This window comes from Hippocampus bargibanti, linkage group LG01, assembly GCF_051943395.1.
Source record: "Hippocampus bargibanti isolate YZ-2025 linkage group LG01, ASM5194339v1, whole genome shotgun sequence".
NCBI classification, from domain to species: Eukaryota; Metazoa; Chordata; class Actinopteri; order Syngnathiformes; family Syngnathidae; genus Hippocampus; species Hippocampus bargibanti.
Window position 1 is genome coordinate 17578863 of NC_142734.1, and position 19901 is coordinate 17598763.

A 19901-nucleotide genomic window follows, 5' to 3' on the forward strand; every position below is an offset into this window, starting at 1 on the left:
AGGACCTACTGGTCGTGAGGGATCGAATGGGCTTCCTGGTCCTCAAGGACTGCCAGGTCCACCTGGCCTTCCTGGAATTGCAAAGGTAGGAGGTCAAGGTCTTCCAGGACAATTGGGGCTTCTAGGAGAGCCAGGTCAAAGAGGTTCTTCTGGGCTACCTGGCCAACCAGGCCCCAGGGGAGAAAAGGGACTTGGTATTCCTGGTTTGCCTGGGTTGAAAGGACCGAGTGGACCACCTGGTCAACCTGGACATGCTGGGATGCCTGGGATTGGTAAACCTGGTGTGAGTGGTTTTCCGGGGCAACCAGGTATACCAGGAAAAGTGGGTCCTCGTGGTGAACTGGGACAAGCAGGACCACCTGGTGACGGAGGCCGACCTGGTTTACCCGGCCCATCAGGAATTGGAAAACCTGGGAAGGATGGCTTTACAGGCCAACCCGGGCTGCCTGGAGGCAAAGGTGAACCAGGTTCTCCAGGGTTACTAGGGAGTCCAGGTATGTCTGGTTATGGTAAACCAGGCTTTCCTGGACCCAAGGGTCATATAGGACACAATGGTTTTCCTGGATCACCAGGTGCAAAAGGAGAAAAGGGTCATGAAGGCCTTCCAGGTGTCACTGGTCCTACAGGTTTGAGTGGCAGACATGGACCACCGGGCCCAATGGGGCCATCAGGAAGTATTGGCTTCCCGGGGTTAAAGGGCGAAGATGGTGATGGTGGGCCAAAAGGAACCCCTGGATTAAAGGGGGATTTAGGTTTACCAGGGCTTCCTGGACAGCCGGGGTTCATAGGCGAAGTAGGGCAACCTGGACTGAGAGGATTTCAGGGACCAACGGGCCCCAAAGGGGAACCAGGCAACAGGGGTTTACTTGGTGCCCCTGGCACTGCAGGGTTATCTGGGCCAAGCGGAGAGGTAGGCCAACCTGGTGAAAAAGGCCATCAGGGACCTCAAGGGATCCCAGGACTTTGGGGACCAGGTGGACCAATTGGACCTCCTGGAATGCCTGGCCAAAAAGGAGAAATAGGTCCGTCTGGGATGCCTGGTTATCCCGGTGAAGGACTACCTGGACCATCTGGTCAGATTGGTCCTAAGGGTAACCCTGGGTCTATTGGACCTCAAGGACTCCCAGGACAACCAGGGCAACCTGGACCACCTGGTCCTCCAGGAATGCCTGCAACATATTCTAACCTTGGACAAACCCTCCCTGTGTCTGTTTCTTACAGTGGTCAAAAACCAGCATACAAAAACCCAAGAAACGGTGCCCTCATGGGTGAAAATGCCATTGAGATGCCATCTTTCACAGCAAAGCTCACCAATCCATTTCCTCTTGTTGGTTCTCCTGTGATTTTTGACAAAGTCCTGCAGAACAGCAATCGGGATTACAATACACAAAATGGTGTTTTTACATGCAGTGTACCAGGTGTTTACTATTTTGCTTACCACATCCACTGCAAAGGGAGCAACGTGTGGGTGGCACTGATGAAGAACAATGAACCCATGCTATACACTTATGATGAGTGTACCAAAGGCTTGCTGGATCAGGCATCCGGGAGTGCTGTGCTCCCTCTTCAGCAGACTGACACTGTGCATGTACAACTGCCATCTGACCAGGCAGCAGGACTTTACGCTAGTCAGTATGTCCATGCCACTTTTTCTGGGTATTTATTGTACTCAATCTAAGTGAAAACACTTGTATTTAGAAATGTGATGATTGGGTTAGAAACTGTTGGGTTAGTAAAGTGAAATGGGTTGGATGTGATCTGGCAACATATTGGGACTCTTTGAGATTTCATTAAAATAGTTCCATCTGCATTTACATATGAGCAAAGCGTCCTTTACATTCATGTGCCAATTGGTCTGTTAAAAGTACAATTATTTTGGTTTTGACGAATGTTTAATTTGGTCATTTTGAGGCAGCAAAAGTGTAAATTAGAAGTAAATAAAACAAAAAAAAGCTTACATTGTTTATTTACACATTCAATTAATATGAAAATACTTTTTGTTTTTTATTTTTTTTTACACATGCACTGTCTGCATTGTGTCAATAGTTGCTTTATAAAGTGAATATTGTGAGCAGTGTGGTCAAAATTGGGAGTCTCCCGACCAAATCGTGAGACTTATCATTGTCAGGGTGATCTAAAAAGATGCGTACCCATGAAAATTTCAATTTTGGCTTTGATTAAGAAGCTATTTATTTCAAATTACAACCACACATTATTCAGTTTATGGAAGACCATCCACCTGAGTTTCAGCAATTTCTGTCAATTTTTAGTCAATGTATATAGCATTCCCAAGATGTGATCCAAATGTCCACCATTTTGTTGCAAGCAAACCTGTACTCGTTCGACAAAGTTGTAAATCACTTTTACACACTCCTCTTTCGGGAGGGTGACCCAAAAAGAGGCGTCCTACTGAGTCCCTCACTGCAGCAATGTTTTCTTCTGAAAGAGGAGTGTGTAAAAGTGATTGACAACTTTGTCAATGAGTACAGGTTTGGTTGCGACACAATGTTGGACATTTGTGGCTGCTGCTGCTCACCCACAGAAAAGAAAACTTATCCTCTGACTGTAAAGCGACCTTGAGAGTTTTGAAATTGACTAAAATTGACAGAAATAGCTGAAATTCTGGTGAATGCTCTTCAATGAACTGAGTGTGTGGTTGTAATTTGAAATAAATAGCTTTTTAATCAATGAAATGTTTATGGGCACGCCAATGCAGGAAACATTCCAGATCAATAGGTGGCGATACGTGACTATGGCAGCCTTTAATCACAATTTTAAAATGACGATGAAGTGTTTTTCTCCAATCGTCGTCGGGACTGTCAGCCGGGTTCCTCTTCCTCACACCACAACGCCGACGTGCAATTTGTTCATGTTTCGAAAAATTGACGAAAGGCAGAAGATAACGTGTAAGTGCTCTCACATTGTCTTCGTCTTAAAACAAAAACGTATTCATCAAGTGCTGCAGGCTAAGCTAGATGTTAGGCTTTAGTTCTGTTGTTGAAGATGCCTTCTGCTATCCTTCGTAAGACAAAACCCAAATGAAGCCCTTCATTAGAAGTTAGGGCTGTTTTAACTTAATGCGTTTGCCATCTGCTTTTGAGTTCAGTGATGTGATATCACACCAAATACAAAAAAATAGAAAATACACGGGAGCGTGATAGTCACTTGTGTAAGTGAAAAGTATGACCTCTAAATGTTCAGACCTTCAATATTATTCTAAATGGAAGCTAAAGTACTTGGTGGTGATTAAGACTGCCTATTTGATCAAATATAAAACGTCTCTTGCGACATCTGCTGATTTCTGTGGGCTGCTGAATGTGTTGTGGGTTCTCCAAAAAAGGAACATTCGGAGTTGAAGCTCATCGCATACTTACAGAAGCAAGTTGCTTTCACACAAAATATTTCGAATATATAACAATACATTTTTTAGCAATTGTAATATGACTATATCGGCTTGCATTAAGATTGTTTCTCATTGTAAATGCTCATATCAATATTTTCACCCCCTCTCCCCTAAAACAATGAATACATTTAACAAACGGGCAATTTTACATGATACAAAATGTGTCATGCACGACCGTGTCTTGTTAACATTAACTAGCACTTAATGCCTGGCTTAACAGGCCGTCAGATTCGACATAAATCAATCAGAAATGTTTATTTTGCTGACAAACCTGTACCTAATTCATGCAGTGTGCGTGTGTAAAACAGTAAAATGAAGAACTATTCAAGCTCTCCCGCATGTGATCTTTCTGTCCCATTATGTAGAACTGAGCAATGGCTTCCCGATCAGGACCACGAGCAACGGGCACGGACGGCAGTGACTTTGAACACAGAGAGCGAGTGGCTTCACACTACCAGATGAGGTATGCACTAGTGCTATCAGTGATTTGTTGCTTTTCAGTTGTACATAATCAATCTCTCCAGAAATGACAATCATGCAACAGATGCATGCAAATTCATCCGAGCTTGTAATTTCTTCCACTCACGGCAATGTGAGTTCAATTGAGGTTTCCTATGAGTGCCACCAAACATAACAGCCCCCTGCACAAGATAGAATACATGACTGAGTGAGAAAATGTGGCAGAGCAAAGATGGGAAAATTGTTAATGGTTCACGATAATCTGGCTGTGTTCTTTCATATTGTGTCTGTGTGCAGCGTGGCCCTGAAATCAGAAATCCGCAAACTCAACATCGTCCAGTTGTTGGTCTGGCTGCTGATGGCAGCTCAGGTAAAACTTTATTCACATGTGATTCAACAGAGTTGTCAGCCGTGCTCCGATTCAAGTGTCTCATTGTGCATCAGGTGACAGTGAGCCAGCTGAGTCTGGTGTCCCACAAAACTATTGCCTCGCCGTACCAGTGGGAGTACCCGTACCTCCTCAGTGTTATTCCCACCGTCTTCAGCTTCATGGCTTTGCCACGGAACAACATCAGCTACCTGGTCATCTCCATGATCAGTAACGGGCTTTTCTCTGTGGCTCCACTCATCTATGGCAGCATGGAGATGTTCCCTTTCGCTCAGCAGCTCTATCGACACGGCAAAGCCTACCGGTTCATCTTTGGCTTCGCAGCGGTGATGGTCATGTATTTGGTGATTATCATTGCCGTGCAAGTGCACGCCTGGCAGATCTACTACAGCAAAAGGCTGTTGGACCAGTGGTTCACCAGCACACAGGAGAAGAAGAAGAAATAAATTCACACGTAACATGCTGACATTGTCTTTGTGGCTTCGGGCAGACAAACCGAGAAGATGGATTTGTGGCTGTCCAAAAATGAACTGAAGCAACAGAAAACATTTTAGTGATTGGTTGGGAGACTGATGCATACCCATTTTTCAGACAAGACTGTACGGCAACTTTTTCTGCCTTTCTAGTGTTCTATTTGCATTGTTGTCCTACAAACGAGAATTCCATGAAGTCTCTACCCTTAATACATACTCCACACGATAACTTTCACAAATAAACTGTAAACATCATTCCATTGTCTTTTGCTTTTCTCTGTACTAAAGTGTTTGCAATACTTTATATCACATCGCTGAATTTGAACCTGTGGGTGTTGTCAGAAAAAAAGTATTTCCGCAAAAATAAAGGAAATTAATTGTACAGTTGATTGTACAAATCAGGTCAATAGAGCTTACTTTGTCTTGTCCTTTATATATTACATTATTTTAAAGTACCATCAGCGACAAATGAGTAATGGTCATGACAAGAAATGAAAATTTATTTTGTGTTCAGCAGCCTTTATTCATTGTCCTCCCCAGTGTTAGGGTATTTTTCTCACATGTTCACACGATTTAAAACTATTTGCAATAAAAATATGTCCAAGAGTTCTGGTTTCCTAATTGGCAACACATACATATGTACACAATACAAAATTTTATATACAGCACTGTGAGTCACATCAAGCAAGTCGTACGCATAAAATTCTAAATCGCACTAAAAATAACAAAAGTGGAAGGGTGTCAATGTCAGGGATTTCTGGCATCAAAAATGCATCCTAATAATACATCCCTTGCAGCAACGACAAACCACTCCCCCCCTTTATCGAGAATCCACATTCAAAATGAGGCTCTTTTTTGGGGTCTCTATCGGCAGCACCTTTCTATAGTTGAGGCGAATGACACACTCACAAAAGTGAGCGACATCAACAAAGTCACAACAGATGATGTTGACGCTGCCTACCTCAGATCCTGGCTGTTGTTCCTCCACCCAGCCAAGCAGTACATCAAGGGCCTTGATGGTGATGGTTCTCATGTTTTGGAAGGGATGAAGGAGGACGAATGCAATGTTTTCAGTCAGGTTCAGGCCACTAACGTAAAACCCAGCTGGAAAACACATCAGTACAGAGAAGTGACATGATTTGCTGATTTGTTAACTGCAACATTATAACAACAGATTACCTGGTCTTCCTTTTTGCTTCTGAGCTTCGAGGTAGGATATCACCTTGTTTGGGTCAGTGCTGTCAGCATACCTACAGAAAGACATGAACGTGTCATTACATGGAGGTGGCGGGTTGCCATGTACCTGCCTGTGCCTACACTTTTATACCAGTAAGGTATTCCAGTCCACAATTCAGGATGGTTCTGGAGCATTTCCTGGTTGTCATAGGAAACGATGACCTGTTGATGTTTGGACCAACAGGATCGCAAGGTGGGACAATCCTGAAAAAAAAAAAGATTATTCATAGTACAGTTTATCTTCCGTCAGCAAAGGAAGCTTCCGCCAGGGAGTAAAATCAAAATAGTGTCCTTCATTTGCTTCATTGTCACCTAGTCAGCAATTGCACACATATTTTAAATTCAGTCTATAATGAGCCTGAATAACAAGAATACCTGAGAGGGGCAGAGCTTTGGTCCAAACAGTGATATGATGTACTCCACAAGTTGTGTGTGGTCCCTCTGGGTCAGACAACTAAAATGTGAGCAGCAAACAAGCACAATCTCCTTGGGTTGTGCATCCAGCCAGGTGGCGAGGTCATACAGCGCCTCCTGTTGCAGGTGTCAATGTTATTTTAAATTCCATCATGTTCTGAATGGCCTGTCTTGCCAACGGCCGCACAAAAACAATGAAACAAACACACAAACACACACACGCCCATATTCATCATATGAAAATAATATCAAATCTTCTAGTGACTTTGAGGCAAATCATAGGGACTTTAAAGGACAACCGACATCTCCAGACAAGTTGTGTCCATAATTTGTAAAATCGCTTTATAAAATGACTTCTACTGAGCGTATTTTACAAAGATTCCACCGCATATAGCTATACGTATTTTACGTTTTAAGACTCGCGCTGAATATTCCGGAAGTCTTGTTTTTGAGTTGGTGACGAGTCGTCACGTCACTGAAGGAACGCCTCTGAGCGAGAAAAGACATACCTTGTATCACCTCAATGCATTGTGCGGTACTTTGTTTGGTCTGAAAACTTCATGTTGATCCGTGTTGATGGAGAAATTAGAAGAAAAACACATAAATAACGTTATGGTAAATCGTTGTATGTTACACCGAGACAACTCTGACTTTCGCTGACAAAAATTCCAAACTGAAAAATAAAAACATTTCCAACGGAGCTCTGGCGCCATCTTCTGCATTTTCTGTGACGCTACACATCAGTCTTGATCCCTCAAAATGACCCGGAAGACCTTTAATCGATTGCAAACATTTATACTTTCCTCTTCGGAACTATTTGAATCATATTCATAACTGGATGCGTAACAAGAAAGTATATTCTCCGAATCTGAAGCCATTGTTTTGATTCTCGAGCAATGCAAGACGTCTTGGCGTGACGTCACGAACTGGGGGCGGAACTTTCTGAAAATGCCCAATTCGCAGCTCAATTTTTTTGGAGATTTTGGACACTTTAAGTCATTTTTATTGATGGTTCGCATTTAACAAAACATATCAGCTTGCGTGTTTTGGGTATTTTAGATTTTATAAAACGTTTTTCTAATGTCAGTTAGGAAACAAAAAAGTGATGTCGGTTGTCCTTTAAAGGGTGACAGGTGTGAGCAACATCAGATGTGTACGAGTGATGTGTCGTTCGCAAACGAGCCGGTTCTTAGAGCCGGATCTTGTAAGTGAACGAAGCCGGTTCCTAAAAAGGAGCCGGAAATGGGAGGCGACTTTTTTTGTCCTCTATTCCCGCCCCCAGTCTTCAGTTAAAGCCGCACGTGATTGGCCGATAGATAGACGGTAGAGGAGGGAGAGGAGAATTACAGACACACGCAGTAGACAAGTGGACAAATGTTATCACGTTATTATTATTCAATTATTATATTTTTTACTAGTTGGTATGATAGCATCATTAATATGAAAAGCAAATTAGTGACAGCTGATGATCAGACCAGAGTAACCACAGGGAAAGTGAAAGTTTGTGGATGTAAAGAGTTTCTCATCTCATCTCATTTTCCGTACCGCTTATTCCTCATTATGGTCGCGGGGGTTGCTGGAGCCTATCTCAGCTGTCTTCGGGCACGAGGCGGGGGACACCCTGAATTGGTTGCCAGCCAATCGCAGGTAAAGAGTTTGATGTTTCTCTTTATTTGTAAGTAGGTTCGTTGTCAGATCTCCCAGGCAGGTGACGCGCAGAGCCTGATCGTGGCCTGGAGTTGAGCAAGTCGTGCCGTGAAGTCCGTCCGACGCCCGGCGTGAGCCGGGCGTGAGTCTGAGATGATTCTGCCCCGTGGTTCGCCCAATCTCTCTGTCCCGCGACAGCTCCTTTTATACAATTTGCAAGCGTGTGCTATGCGTCAGGGTGATACGCACATCAAGGAGATCAAGGAATTGAAAGACATGAAAGTGTTGAAAGGCGCACTTCAAAATCATACACGCGTGTGACGCAACAGGGCTCCCCTCCTGGATGCGAAGTCGGTGAAAGCGATGAAGGAAAAAGAAATAAAAACAAAAGTCATTCTGCGACATGGTGAGGCCAGGCAAGATGACGGTCACCGGGCATGGCAGGCGTCGGTGGGGTGGTTGCCGAGGAAGTTTCGTGGTGCCTGAAGTCGTTGTACGGGAGCACGGCAAAGAGTGCTCTACGACTGCCAGTTTGAGTCGATCGATGGAAACTTTCCTCGCGGCCGTCGAGTCGATGCCGGAAGGTCTTCTCACCGTGAGTTGTTCGGCTGGGATCGGTCAAGTCGGAGAATCGATGAGGGATTGTGAGGACGAAGGTGCGTGGGGTTGGCCATGCTGCCGGGCACGGACAGGCCGGTCATCGGCGACGGTGGCGATGATCGCGCTGCCATGGCGCTCTGCAGGACGCTGAGGAAGCACGCTGACGTCGGCGGCCGTGTCGGCCATGAAGCGTCTTCCCGAAGTCCGATCGTGGACATATACGATGTCCGATCGTGGACATAAGCGATGTCCGACGATGTGCGATCGTGGACATATACGATGCAGCTAGTTGCAGAGTCGCCAGGCGAATTGGACGATGTTGGCCATCAGGGTGCGGCAGGTTTCACGGTGGGGTCGGGGCGCCCACGGGTGGTGGCGGCCCATCGGGAGCTCGGCTCGAGGGGTCTTGCTGTGAAGATGCCGGGTTCACGGGCGGCTGGGAAATCTGGGTGTTTCCATTTGGAGAGTTGATTGGGCTGAGGAGGAGGGATAAAATGCTCCTGGCTGGCTCGCAAAAAAGAGTTTGATGGTTCTCTTTATTTGTAAGTAGGTTCGTTGTCAGATCTCCCAGGCAGGTGACGCGCAGAGCTTGATCGTGGCGTGGAGTTGAGCAAGTCGTGCCGTGATGTCCGTCCGACGCCCGGCGTCAGCCGGGCGTGAGTCTGAGATGATTCTGCCCCGTGGTTCGCCCAATCTCTCTGTCCCGCGACAGCTCCTTTTATACAATATGCAAGCGTGTGCTATGCGTCAGGGTGATACGCACATCAAGGAGATCAAGGAATTGAAAGACATGAAAGTGTTGAAAGGCGCACTTCAAAATCATACACGCGTGTGACGCAACAGATGCTCTCTGTGCACATATAAATCAAGCCATATAAATACAAATATTTGATAGAATGTATTTTTTACATGAGTAATTTGTTTTTCACATACGTTTACATGACTTTTGGAATTTAAGAAAAAAACCTGAGGCTTATTTTTAGTGAGCCAGGTCAAAAGAACCGGCTCTCTGAAATGAGCCGGAATTCCCATTACAAATGTGTAAGTGTACGCTGTAGCCACACACCAGATCCACGGCAATATCACGGCGCGTATGGGCAGGGCACATTCGCGCCGTTCTGCTCCGATTGGCTGCGTAGCGTACGTGAACTGTACGGCATTATTGGCTGGACACCTGTCACTCATTGAGTTACATTGCAAAATGTTCGCTGCATATATGTTCTTGTGCACTGAGTATTTGCAAGCAGTGCGCGATTGCGCACGCGCGCAGCTTAGAGGGAACATTGGTGCTGACTCTTATTCACAATTTTATTTCATAAAACTGGAAGATTTTCAGTACATTTCCAGAGTCTGACACTCTCAAAGGAAATATGTATTGTGTACATGTGTTACCTTAACAGCAATCCAAGTGTAGATACCATGGGCAAAGAATAATTTGCTGCAATCTTTCGGTTTCCTTGCAATTCGCAGGTCAAAAAAGCGAATACCAAGGTCACACTGCTGACTGATGACAGCTTGCTGTGCACACGGAGAAATAAAGCCATAAACACACAACATGCACACGCTAACTCTTGGCCCATGTCATAAGACTTGAAACAAGTTAGACTTAACGATGCAGGTAAGAAAAGTTACACGAGTGGTGTCACAAATGTGACATTTCAAATCAAAATTCTTCTTTTCTTTTTTAAGCTTTTTCAATTCTAAGATATTTGCAGTCAGTGTGTTTGTGTGCGCGTGTACCTGCGTGGTGGCCCAGCGAAACACGCAGGGCCGTATCAACCAAGGAGCGAGTCTGTCTGTCACTTTGAGAAACCACGACTCTGACTCCACGACTGGAGAAGACACGTCCAGACAGAATGACATGCTGTCATGGCTCCCTGAAGCACACAAACATAGATGGTGGGGATACACTCTTGGATGGATGCATAGAAAAGCAGTCACGCAACATGACTAAAAACGGAAACATGAACATCGAAAAGTAAATAAAAACATCTAAAAAAAAAAGTAAATAAAAAAATATCTACAAATTTTAACCGAATGTAAATAAATGTAAGTGTTGAAATACACTGAACTTCCGTATTTTCTTTTCAGGGCAGTGTGTTTTGTGTTTACCTGGGATGGCTAAATTCCACAACGACACGTCAAGCAACTCATCAGGTAAGCATGACATCCAGTCCGGGTTCCTGCGAGGTCTTCCCCTCATATTATTTTTACATACATGTATTTCATTTCGTGTTGTCAACATTGTTTCGAATGTATGTTTACAAATACATACACATCTGCTGTCACGTGAAACTGGTCCGGCTATTCTACTTCTACTACGTCCGTATTGTGAAGCAGCGTATTCTTTTTTGCCACTGCCATCTGCTGGGCAAAATGAGGTTTGTTTGTTTTTGTTTTATGCCGGAGATTGCATGGTACTGCGATTGTCATTTGCAAAGCAACCGAGCGATTTAAAAAAAAAAAAATAATTTTCCATGCACAAAGAGAAGTTTACTGGCCGAGGACGCCTGTTGTCAGGAACATTCTCATAATTGTCCATCAAATTATGATTGACAGAGGATTCCAATGTTTTACTGTTGCTGTCTGACATTCAAAATATGTCTTTTTAAGGGGAATGTGTACATTGGTATTTTACGCCACGTTTTGGGATTAAAGAAAAGTCAAATTTAAGAATTGCACTTTCTGCACCAATCTGTGCAAATGATCAGTGACTTTTTGCTTCCGACTTGAACACTTATTAGTGTCCCATAAGAAAGAAAAAGTCATACAACAAGACTCCCATCATTCTTCTTAATTTAGCAAACCTAGTGTGTGAGTGTGGATGGTTGTTTGCCTCTATGTGCCCTGCAATTGACTGGCAACCGGTCCAGGGCGTCCCCCACCTACTACCCGAAGACCGCTGGGATAGTCTCCAGCACCCCCTGCCATCCTTGTTAAGTGGATTAGAATACGGATGGAAATATAAAGTCATGAATTGCATGTTATTACAATTTTAATCTATTATTTCAAGCACTATAATAGCATATTTTGTCAAGAATTAAAATATCGATTTTATTGGCAACAAAAAAATCAGAAAACAAATGGTGCCATTGTAAATTATGCATGGCATTTGGGGTGAAAAGAAAATCACAACAATATGTAAAATGATGTGTACTGTGAACAAAGATAAACGTATTTGTGTGCATTTTGTGAATCAAACCACATTGAGACAAGTACAGTAGTGTATAACAACAGTTGAACAAACCACCATCACCAAACCATAAGTGAACAAGACTACATTGATAAATAGTTATGTATAAAAAGTGCCCACAAGCATCTGATTTTAGCAGCTCTAATGGGGTTCAGGAGACAAATTAGCAGTCACATTTCTAGCTCTATTAATGTCTCAGGTTATGTATGTGTATGCACAGAACCAGCAGCACACCCCTTTCTTGTCACAGACAGAAAAATAAATACTTTATGCAAAACTAAAATTAAAAAAAAGCACCTTAGCCTTAGCTAAATGGTACCATCAGGTGGGGTCACGACAAACCCTTTGGACGCGTCAGAAAACTAAAAGCAGGATAACGCTAAGCTCACAAGGAATACGAGCAGTGTACGTGCTGTCAATGCTACATAGAAAATAACCGTGTCGTATTTCGGTATGTGTGGCCTGTTTGAGCCACGTTGCAGGTAGGGAAAGGGTATGCGGTGTCATCAAAGTGGGCAGGCCAAGGTGGGCTTCGGCTGGACACACTGGGGGAAAAGCATTTACTCAGCATCGGGATCCTGCTCTTGCCCACACTACCCGGCAACTGTGAAGTCAACTCATCTCTGATGCTTGGGCTGAGATAGGTGGTGGCCTTTGGTGATTGCTGTGATGGTGAAGATATGCTCCCCATGCGCTGGACTTTAGTGAGCCACAGGGTGGGGGAGGCCACTGGGGTAGAGATGTTATTTATCACATGAGGGACATTAAATAGTCACAGAATCAATATTCACACATGCAAATAATATAGTATAAATATAAAGTCAAAAATTTGATTTGAACAACAATACTGAGGTGCAGTACAGTGATACCTCAGCTTCTGAACGCTTTAGCTCCTGAACTTTTCGCCTTACGAACATTAAATTCGCGAGAATATAATCTTGGCATACTAACTAGTTTTCGGTGGACAAACCACACAGCGCTACAGTGGCTGGCGGACTAGTTTTCAGCGGATGAACACCAAACCACACGGTCGAGCAGCGCCTCGGTGGCTGGCGGACTAGTTTTCCACACCCCATTTGAGAGCAGATGTGGTTTGCTATCGAGTGGAGTACATTTGCTATTATTATGGGACCGAAAAAGACCCCAGCGCCGGCTCGTGTTAAGCCGATGAGGACACAAAAGAAAATTATGGTCGAGTAGAAGAAGGAGATCATCGGAAAAACACGAATGAGGTATGCGTTTGTGTGACTTAGTGTCCCAGTACCACTATGCTAAGTCGACCAGTGCTACGTGTGGCTAAGGGTGTTTCTGTGTTGCCTAAGCAAAGGTTCTGAGGCAATAGAAGAGGTTGAAAAACTTCTGTTGATTTGGATTAACGAAAAGCAGCTAGCAGGGGACATTCTGAGTGAGGGTATTATTGCAGAGAAAGCTCGGCGACTTCATCAACAGGAAACCTGGAAGTTCGTCATCCATTCCATCAAGCCATCAACTCCCATCACAAAGGTAAATAAAACAACATTATTATACAGTAGAGTTTATTTCTTTACAATACAATAGCACATTTATTATACATACAATAAGGTATATTTTGTGTAGGTGTAAGGCTTATTTAGTCGCAAATTGTGTTTTATGAGGACCTGGGAACGTATTCATTTTTAATGTTTTTTTATAGGAAATAAATGTTTGACAGACAATCTTTTCGCCTTACACACACTTTCTGAGAACCAATTAAGTTCGTAAGCCATCCCTGTATATATAAATATTCAACAGACTGGAGGACACGCGTTAATCTGCATAACATCTACTAATCATGTGGACTGAATCGGACAAAAGAACCGCACAAGATCTTAGGTGAGCTGATAACGTACTGGAGGTTTGCAGGAGAGTCGAGCAGCCTGAAGAATCAAAGCTCAGACTAGTATGAAGTAAATAAGCGGTGGGAACACTGTGAGCTTGAGAAAGCTTGGGCAAACTGCGTTGCATCTTTTCTGAAAGACACAAAAAAAGAACATCTCAACCCAAATATAAAACATATGAGAAAGAGCCATGAAAAATTCAGTGAGTTTAACAAGCGGCACTGTGAATGCACGTGTGTGTGTGTGTAACTGTCCAAAAAAGAAAACAATCTGTGTGCCTCTGCAATCGGTCACGATAGATATTCAAAAGCCACCTCTTCCCGATTCAAGCGACGCAATGGCAAGGTATTAATCATCAATTGGTATGTGTTGTTTTTGCTGTTACTGTTACTTATCTGGTCACAGCCAACGCACGATTTGGGAATGATGCCTTCAAGCACGTAAAGCGCCTTTAACGGTTCCCAGCACTCGCGGTCGGAAAAATCTATTCACATCAAACTGGGATCGGAAACGCACTGTAGATGGCGCTTTAAGCCTTAGAATGTTATGATTAAGTGATAGGTCCATAAGAACTTATTCGGCACATTTGCTCACCTGTTTCGGGTCTAAAAGGTATTTGCCAACGATCTGCGAAACGGTAAGGGGGCCCGGAGGGATGTATGGACAGGAAGCTGCTGTTTTGCCAGACTTGGGCGCTGGAAGAGGTGTGGGCATGGGCATGGATCAGTGGGTGGAAGCGGTGTTTGAGCGGGCCGCAGTCTTCGCCAGCCGCCTCGTCTTCCTCCTCTGGGCCGGGGCGGCCGCTGAGCGAGAGGGTGACTCTCTGGCTGTGATGATTGGCCTGGGTGGTTGAAGCGCTGCCACAATCCCGCCTGAGTTCTGGGTAAGCGAATAATGAGGAATGGAATGCCAAATAACTGCATGCACACGCACAAGAGGTAGGAATAAGTCACAAACAGTGGGATTGTGACTCCACGGTCACAGTATTGGGCTACTTAAGTTCATCCATTTAAAAAAGATGAGAGCTTGGTAATTGTCATTACAGGGGTGCATCAAGCGTGAGAGACTAATTGTAAAAAAAAAAATAATTCTGTAGATCAGATTTTATAATTTTCACAATTTTTGTGAAAATGGGCGTCCAAAGAGTATTGGGCTGCTTAAAAACAAACAACTCTTGTGTCCCTTCCAGACCACTCACTTGCTCTTTAAGAAGTTATTCTGACCCGCACTCTGCAAGAGTATGAATGACATCTGCACTGCATCAGAAACTCCTGCAAACACCTTCAAACTGTCAAACTTCAACATGATCAAAAAACAAATCGCCTTACAAAGACACTAGAGTTCAAATTGGACAACTGAACTGGATGAGACATATTGCATTTGGCAACCAATTTTTTGAGAGGCTCCCATGTTGGAAACATTACAAGAATATGGAAGAAAACATCACTGATAATCTCCCTCGGAGTGGGCGCCATGCGCAAACTCATTTTGTTGGGTTCATATGATCCTGAGAGCAGTGAAGAATCAGCCCAGAGCTACAAATCAACGATTCAAGACATCTGGAATAATCATGACAATAAATAACACACTTCATAGGCAAGAGGTGAAATCCTGCATTATCCGAAAGGTTCCACGACTACACAAAAATCAAGGAAATGCCCATTTGATATTTGCTAAAAAAAAAATAATACAATGCAATTTTGTGGATTTTTTTTTATTGTTTTCAAATTATGTCTCTGCTGTCGCTTGATGTGTACCAATGATGAAAGTTCCAAACCTCTCTTTTCCTTTGAAATGGGAGAACTTTGTTAACTTTTAAATTGCCCAATCCTGGCTCCACTGTTTGCAGAAGTCGTTCGTCAGTCTCAAAGTTTCAAGTCGCCTAACCCATGAAATAAATGAGAAGTGGTGACCAATTCCCAAGGTTCTGTCACAAAAATAAAGTAGTCCAGTCCTAAAATCAGCAACTTAAGTCTGACTCGAGTCAATTGACAAGAGTTCCTACCTCAGGAACACATGCGCACACACACATACAATCACCTGGTGAGGTTAATGAAGCTAGAGTAGCGATGAGCTCTGAGGTCTACAGTTAGTGGGGGCGAGGTGTGTAGGCGATTAGACATCAATCACAGCAATGTAAAAAAAAAAGAATTTCTGGTGAATTAGAGTTTGGACCTACCCTCTTCCTGCAGCCGTGCGATCACTTGCACATCAGTCAAATCCTGCAGTTTGTAACCATGAGGCACCAAGTCATCCTCGTCCACAACAGGAGAGGTGACATCAGAGTCAACTTGTGGCCGAGGGCTACGGTGCCGCTGACTGCGACCTGGGAACCCGTGGTGGGATGTAAAAATGCAGCAGATTCTTGCTCCTCTCTTGGAGCATGAAGTGAAAAAGTGGATTTACCACGGGTCAGATGGGGGATGAATGTGGGAGTTCTTGCCCTCCCGGTGGGGCTCTGAGAATGAGGACGAAAGGACGCTAAGGAAACATGAAAATAAAATGAACAATTTTTTTTCAAAACAAGGGGAGAAAATCCATTTTTTTTTAGAATTTTTTTGTTCCGCGAGCGTGGCTTTTGTTGTCAGGTAAATTCTGTATGGGTACCTTGCATAACAGGCGACTGGGGGCTGGAGTAAGTTGTTCTTGATGCGCCGATGGGGGACATGACAGCAACTTTGCTTATAGCGGGTGAGGTGGAGGTTGGCTGTGGGCTGTAAAGTAATTTACGCCAGGATGATGCTAAAAATAGTGAAAGGAAAGATGTCACATGATGACAACATATTTCAACACAGTTGAAAGAGAACAGACAAGATTGGGCCAGTGATTCTCTAAATCGACTTGTGCTTAAAGGACAACCGACGTCACCTTTTTGTTTCTTAACTGACATCAGAAAAACGTTTTATATCATCTAAAATACCCAAAACACACAGTATGATATTTTTATTCAAATGCAAAACACCAATAAAAATGACTTAAAGTGTCCAAAATCTGCAAAAAATTGAGCATTGGGCATTTTCAGAAAGTCCTGTCCCCAGTTTGTGACGTCACGCCAAGACGTCTTGCATTGCTTGAGAATCAAAACAATGGCTTCAGATTCGGAGAATATGCTTTCTTGTTACACCTCCAGTTATGAATATGATTCAAATAGTTCTGAAGAGGAAAGCATACATGTTTGCAATCGATTACATAATTTATTCCATGCCATTTTGAGGCAACATTGGGGAGAAACGATCACCAGAAAAGAGGCACAAAGTGGCGACCTCCTGTGGTCATCTCAGTTTCTACAGGCTGATGAATTCCTTATATGGAGCTTGGATACCCTCTTCTGGTGGCTTTTGGGTGCAACACAAGGTTTTCAGACCAAACAATACAGCAAAATACATTGACGTGATGGAAGGACTGCTACATTGTGTCTTTTTTTCGGTCAGGGGGCAGTCCTTTAGTGACATCACGTACGGACTCGTCACCAACTCAAAAACACGACTTCCTGAATATGCAGCGTGAGTCTTAAAACATAAAATATAGCTATATGCGGTGGAATCTTTTTAAAATATGCTCAGTAGAAGTCATTTGAAGCCATTTTACAAATTATGGACACAACTTGTCCGGAGACGTCGGTTGTCCTTTAAGTTATGGTAATTTCAATACATTTGATTTTTATTATTATTATTATTATTATTATTATTATTATTATTAATTAAGACATACAGTTTTTAAAAATAGCAATTGGATGTTTAACCTATGTGAAACATTTTAAACCCAATAATAAAGAACATTTTTAAATATTCCTGTATTTAACTCCAGTGTCAAACTGCCGTTATTGTAATACAGACTTGCGGTACAATATTATTCAATATATTTAAGGAATAACATGTCTTGCTTGTTCCAAGTGCACGTATGTCCATTAATATTGATGGTAGATGGAGAGCTAAGTATTTATTTGGTGGTTCTTTGTTGAAAAACTTGAAGAACTACTGGAATAGACTATTGAGGTAGCAACGCTTCTTTGAAAAGAGCTCAGCACTGTGTCGTTAGCTCATCCGCACTGCCTGTCACTGGCGCCCAGAACAAACACAAGACCATTGTCTCAAAATGAAGCCAACAGAGGCTTGTTATGCCTGGAAAAAAAGTGAACAATCACATGTGGACAAAAAAGATGGCTTATGTCGGGAACCAGGGTTCCAAAAGTTTGAAAAAGAATTCATTGACATTTTTTGGGTAATTTAATACAAGCATGAACAAATATTTGGTTTGAAGATAAGCATAATTCCATACACATAAATAGCTCTCCTTGCACACAATGGAGGTCATTACTGTACCTTAGTGGCTCGATTCTGTTATCCACTCCACTCAAGCGGGGGCGAAAACTTGCAACTTGTACTGCTATATTTGCATGCAGTTTAATGTTTTAGTTGGTAATATGATGAACTACAGTACAGTACAAACTGCATTCAAGTTCCTGGAAGAACCACTATTTAATTGGAAAATTCACATTAATTCCAACACAAAAATATAGCCTGATAACGGTTTTGCGTACGTATAGTTAAGACACATTATAAAGCAGAAAATAATAAGAATAATCACAACTAAGCCCATCACACACCTATCTCCAGTCTGAGGCGCATGTCATGCTTTGCTAATTTCCATTCAGGAGCCTCCAGAATGTGCCGGCACCACTGCAAGGCTGTTAAAGAGTTCTCACAGTTCTTATTGATTTTGGGTGGCACATACAACCTGTAAAGACACAGAGTGTCAATCAAAAAAGTGTGTGTGATCACAGAGTTAACACGTTTCAATTATTATATTTTTTAACACCAGAAAAATGTCAGGGAATTCAGGATAGAGTGAGAATTGAAAAATTCACGCTGGATAAAAAGAATAAAAAAAAAATCAATGTTGTCGAATTTAGCTGCAATATTTAAAACATGTTTTTGAGAGTCTCCGGTTACGCATTTACAACCAAGTGTCATGTTCGAGCGTTATTTAATAGTTAAATTTAAATTGTTCTGCACGAGTTTAGATATGTATTTAAAACAGTAACTATAAATGTCCAAACAGGCCCTTGAAATTACTGACATACAATGTTGACTTCGTTGTGAACAAATCACGTTTCGAAACAATTAAGTGAATATCATTTCCCACGTCACACACGACATTTTCCAAGACAGACTTGATAATTGAATCAATTGTTTTATTCCGATGAGTTTTTATGGCGGGCCAGCTTGAATTCTGGGGTTGACCCATAGTGGCGTGATGTTTGCTTCCAAATCGTACAAATAGGAGCAGGACGAATTGGTGTAAAGCACGTGAAATTTGTTTGAATGTAATTAAAACAACTGCACGTACAGACTCACCAAGTTTCATGACCAGAAAATCCAATCAGTTCCAAGTCCAATGGTTCCACGTCGTCCAGAACTAACAGTTCGTCTTCGTCATGCTTCTGCAAATACTGGACACGGTTTTCAGGTGGTCCCGGAGAGCCCAGATGAAATGAAGGTGGCGTACAAGGGCTGTGACACCGTGCCCGAGTGTGAGACCGTCGCTTCTTGTGGAGCTCCAGCCTGAGGATGAGCTCCCGCACCCTCCTCAATTGCTCTTGGCCTTTCACAAGGTTCTTTTTCAGGGCCACAGTTTCCATCTGATCTCTGCGTGTGACTCGACAACCGCAAGCTGCTCATTGGAAGCACTTGCAGTCAATTTAAGATGTTTCTCCGCCCACTTTAAAATCTACCCGGCCGTCTCTGAAGATTAACTACCATTATTTGGATATCGTTTCTAGTTATTTCATTATTATTTTTTTACTATTATGTCAGTAAATCTTCTCTTTAATTACTAATTACACAGCATAACTTCACTATTGTTTTGTGGTTGAAAAAAAATAAACGGACATTGGAAACTTGTTAATTTGTCGCCATCTAGTGGTTACATTACATCGCCACAAGATCTATTTTAACGGTTCAATCAACCCCACGAGCTACAAGAGTACAGTAATCACAATTTCCTATTGCTATAATAATAATAATAATAATAATAATAATGCCTTTTATTTATAAGTGCCTTTCAAAATTCTCGAACATTGCAGTCACATGATACGTTTTTCTGTGGGTGAGCAGTGGCAGCCAGACGCGCCATCTTCTTCATCTTTTCCTTTCGGCTTTTCCCCTCAGGGGTCGCCACAGCGAATCACTGTCCTCCATCTATCCCGGTTTTGTGCATCCTCTTCTCTCAC

At 42.9% G+C, this 19901-nt stretch overlaps 4 protein-coding genes across 4 annotated transcripts in view; 2 read left to right on the plus strand and 2 right to left on the minus strand.

Moving 5' to 3' along the window:
* Positions 1 to 1814, plus strand: part of LOC148903368 (uncharacterized) — a 9790-nt gene extending 7976 nt beyond the window's left edge. The window contains exon 4 of the mRNA XM_089001321.1: positions 1 to 1814. This exon is cut by the window's left edge and continues 256 nt beyond it. Coding sequence (XP_088857447.1) covers positions 1 to 1678 — 1678 coding nt within the window. The 3' untranslated portion in view covers positions 1679 to 1814.
* Positions 1815 to 2681: 867 nt separating this feature from the next.
* On the plus strand, positions 2682 to 4978 carry jagn1b (jagunal homolog 1b). The gene is made up of 4 exons (XM_089001345.1): positions 2682 to 2906; positions 3769 to 3866; positions 4160 to 4232; positions 4307 to 4978. The coding sequence occupies exons 2-4, from the start codon at positions 3778 to 3780 to the stop codon at positions 4694 to 4696; spliced, it is 552 nt and encodes a 183-aa protein (XP_088857471.1). The 5' UTR covers positions 2682 to 2906; positions 3769 to 3777; the 3' UTR covers positions 4697 to 4978.
* A 404-nt stretch (positions 4979 to 5382) lies between these two features.
* LOC148903370 (PI-PLC X domain-containing protein 1-like) lies at positions 5383 to 10933 on the minus strand. Its single transcript, XM_089001332.1, has 7 exons — positions 10733 to 10933; positions 10361 to 10497; positions 10013 to 10138; positions 6335 to 6490; positions 6051 to 6163; positions 5903 to 5973; positions 5383 to 5827 (listed from the first exon to the last, which is right to left on the minus strand). The coding sequence occupies exons 1-7, from the start codon at positions 10863 to 10865 to the stop codon at positions 5544 to 5546; spliced, it is 1020 nt and encodes a 339-aa protein (XP_088857458.1). The 5' UTR covers positions 10866 to 10933; the 3' UTR covers positions 5383 to 5543.
* A 733-nt stretch (positions 10934 to 11666) lies between these two features.
* Positions 11667 to 19466, minus strand: LOC148903371 (SLAIN motif-containing protein 1-like). The gene is made up of 8 exons (XM_088996716.1): positions 19027 to 19466; positions 18276 to 18406; positions 16277 to 16411; positions 16076 to 16150; positions 15849 to 15995; positions 14264 to 14548; positions 13682 to 13801; positions 11667 to 12542 (listed from the first exon to the last, which is right to left on the minus strand). Exons 1-8 carry the CDS (start codon positions 19308 to 19310, stop codon positions 12235 to 12237), a joined length of 1485 nt encoding a protein of 494 aa, XP_088852842.1. The 5' UTR covers positions 19311 to 19466; the 3' UTR covers positions 11667 to 12234.
* Positions 19467 to 19901: the final 435 nt, after the last annotated feature.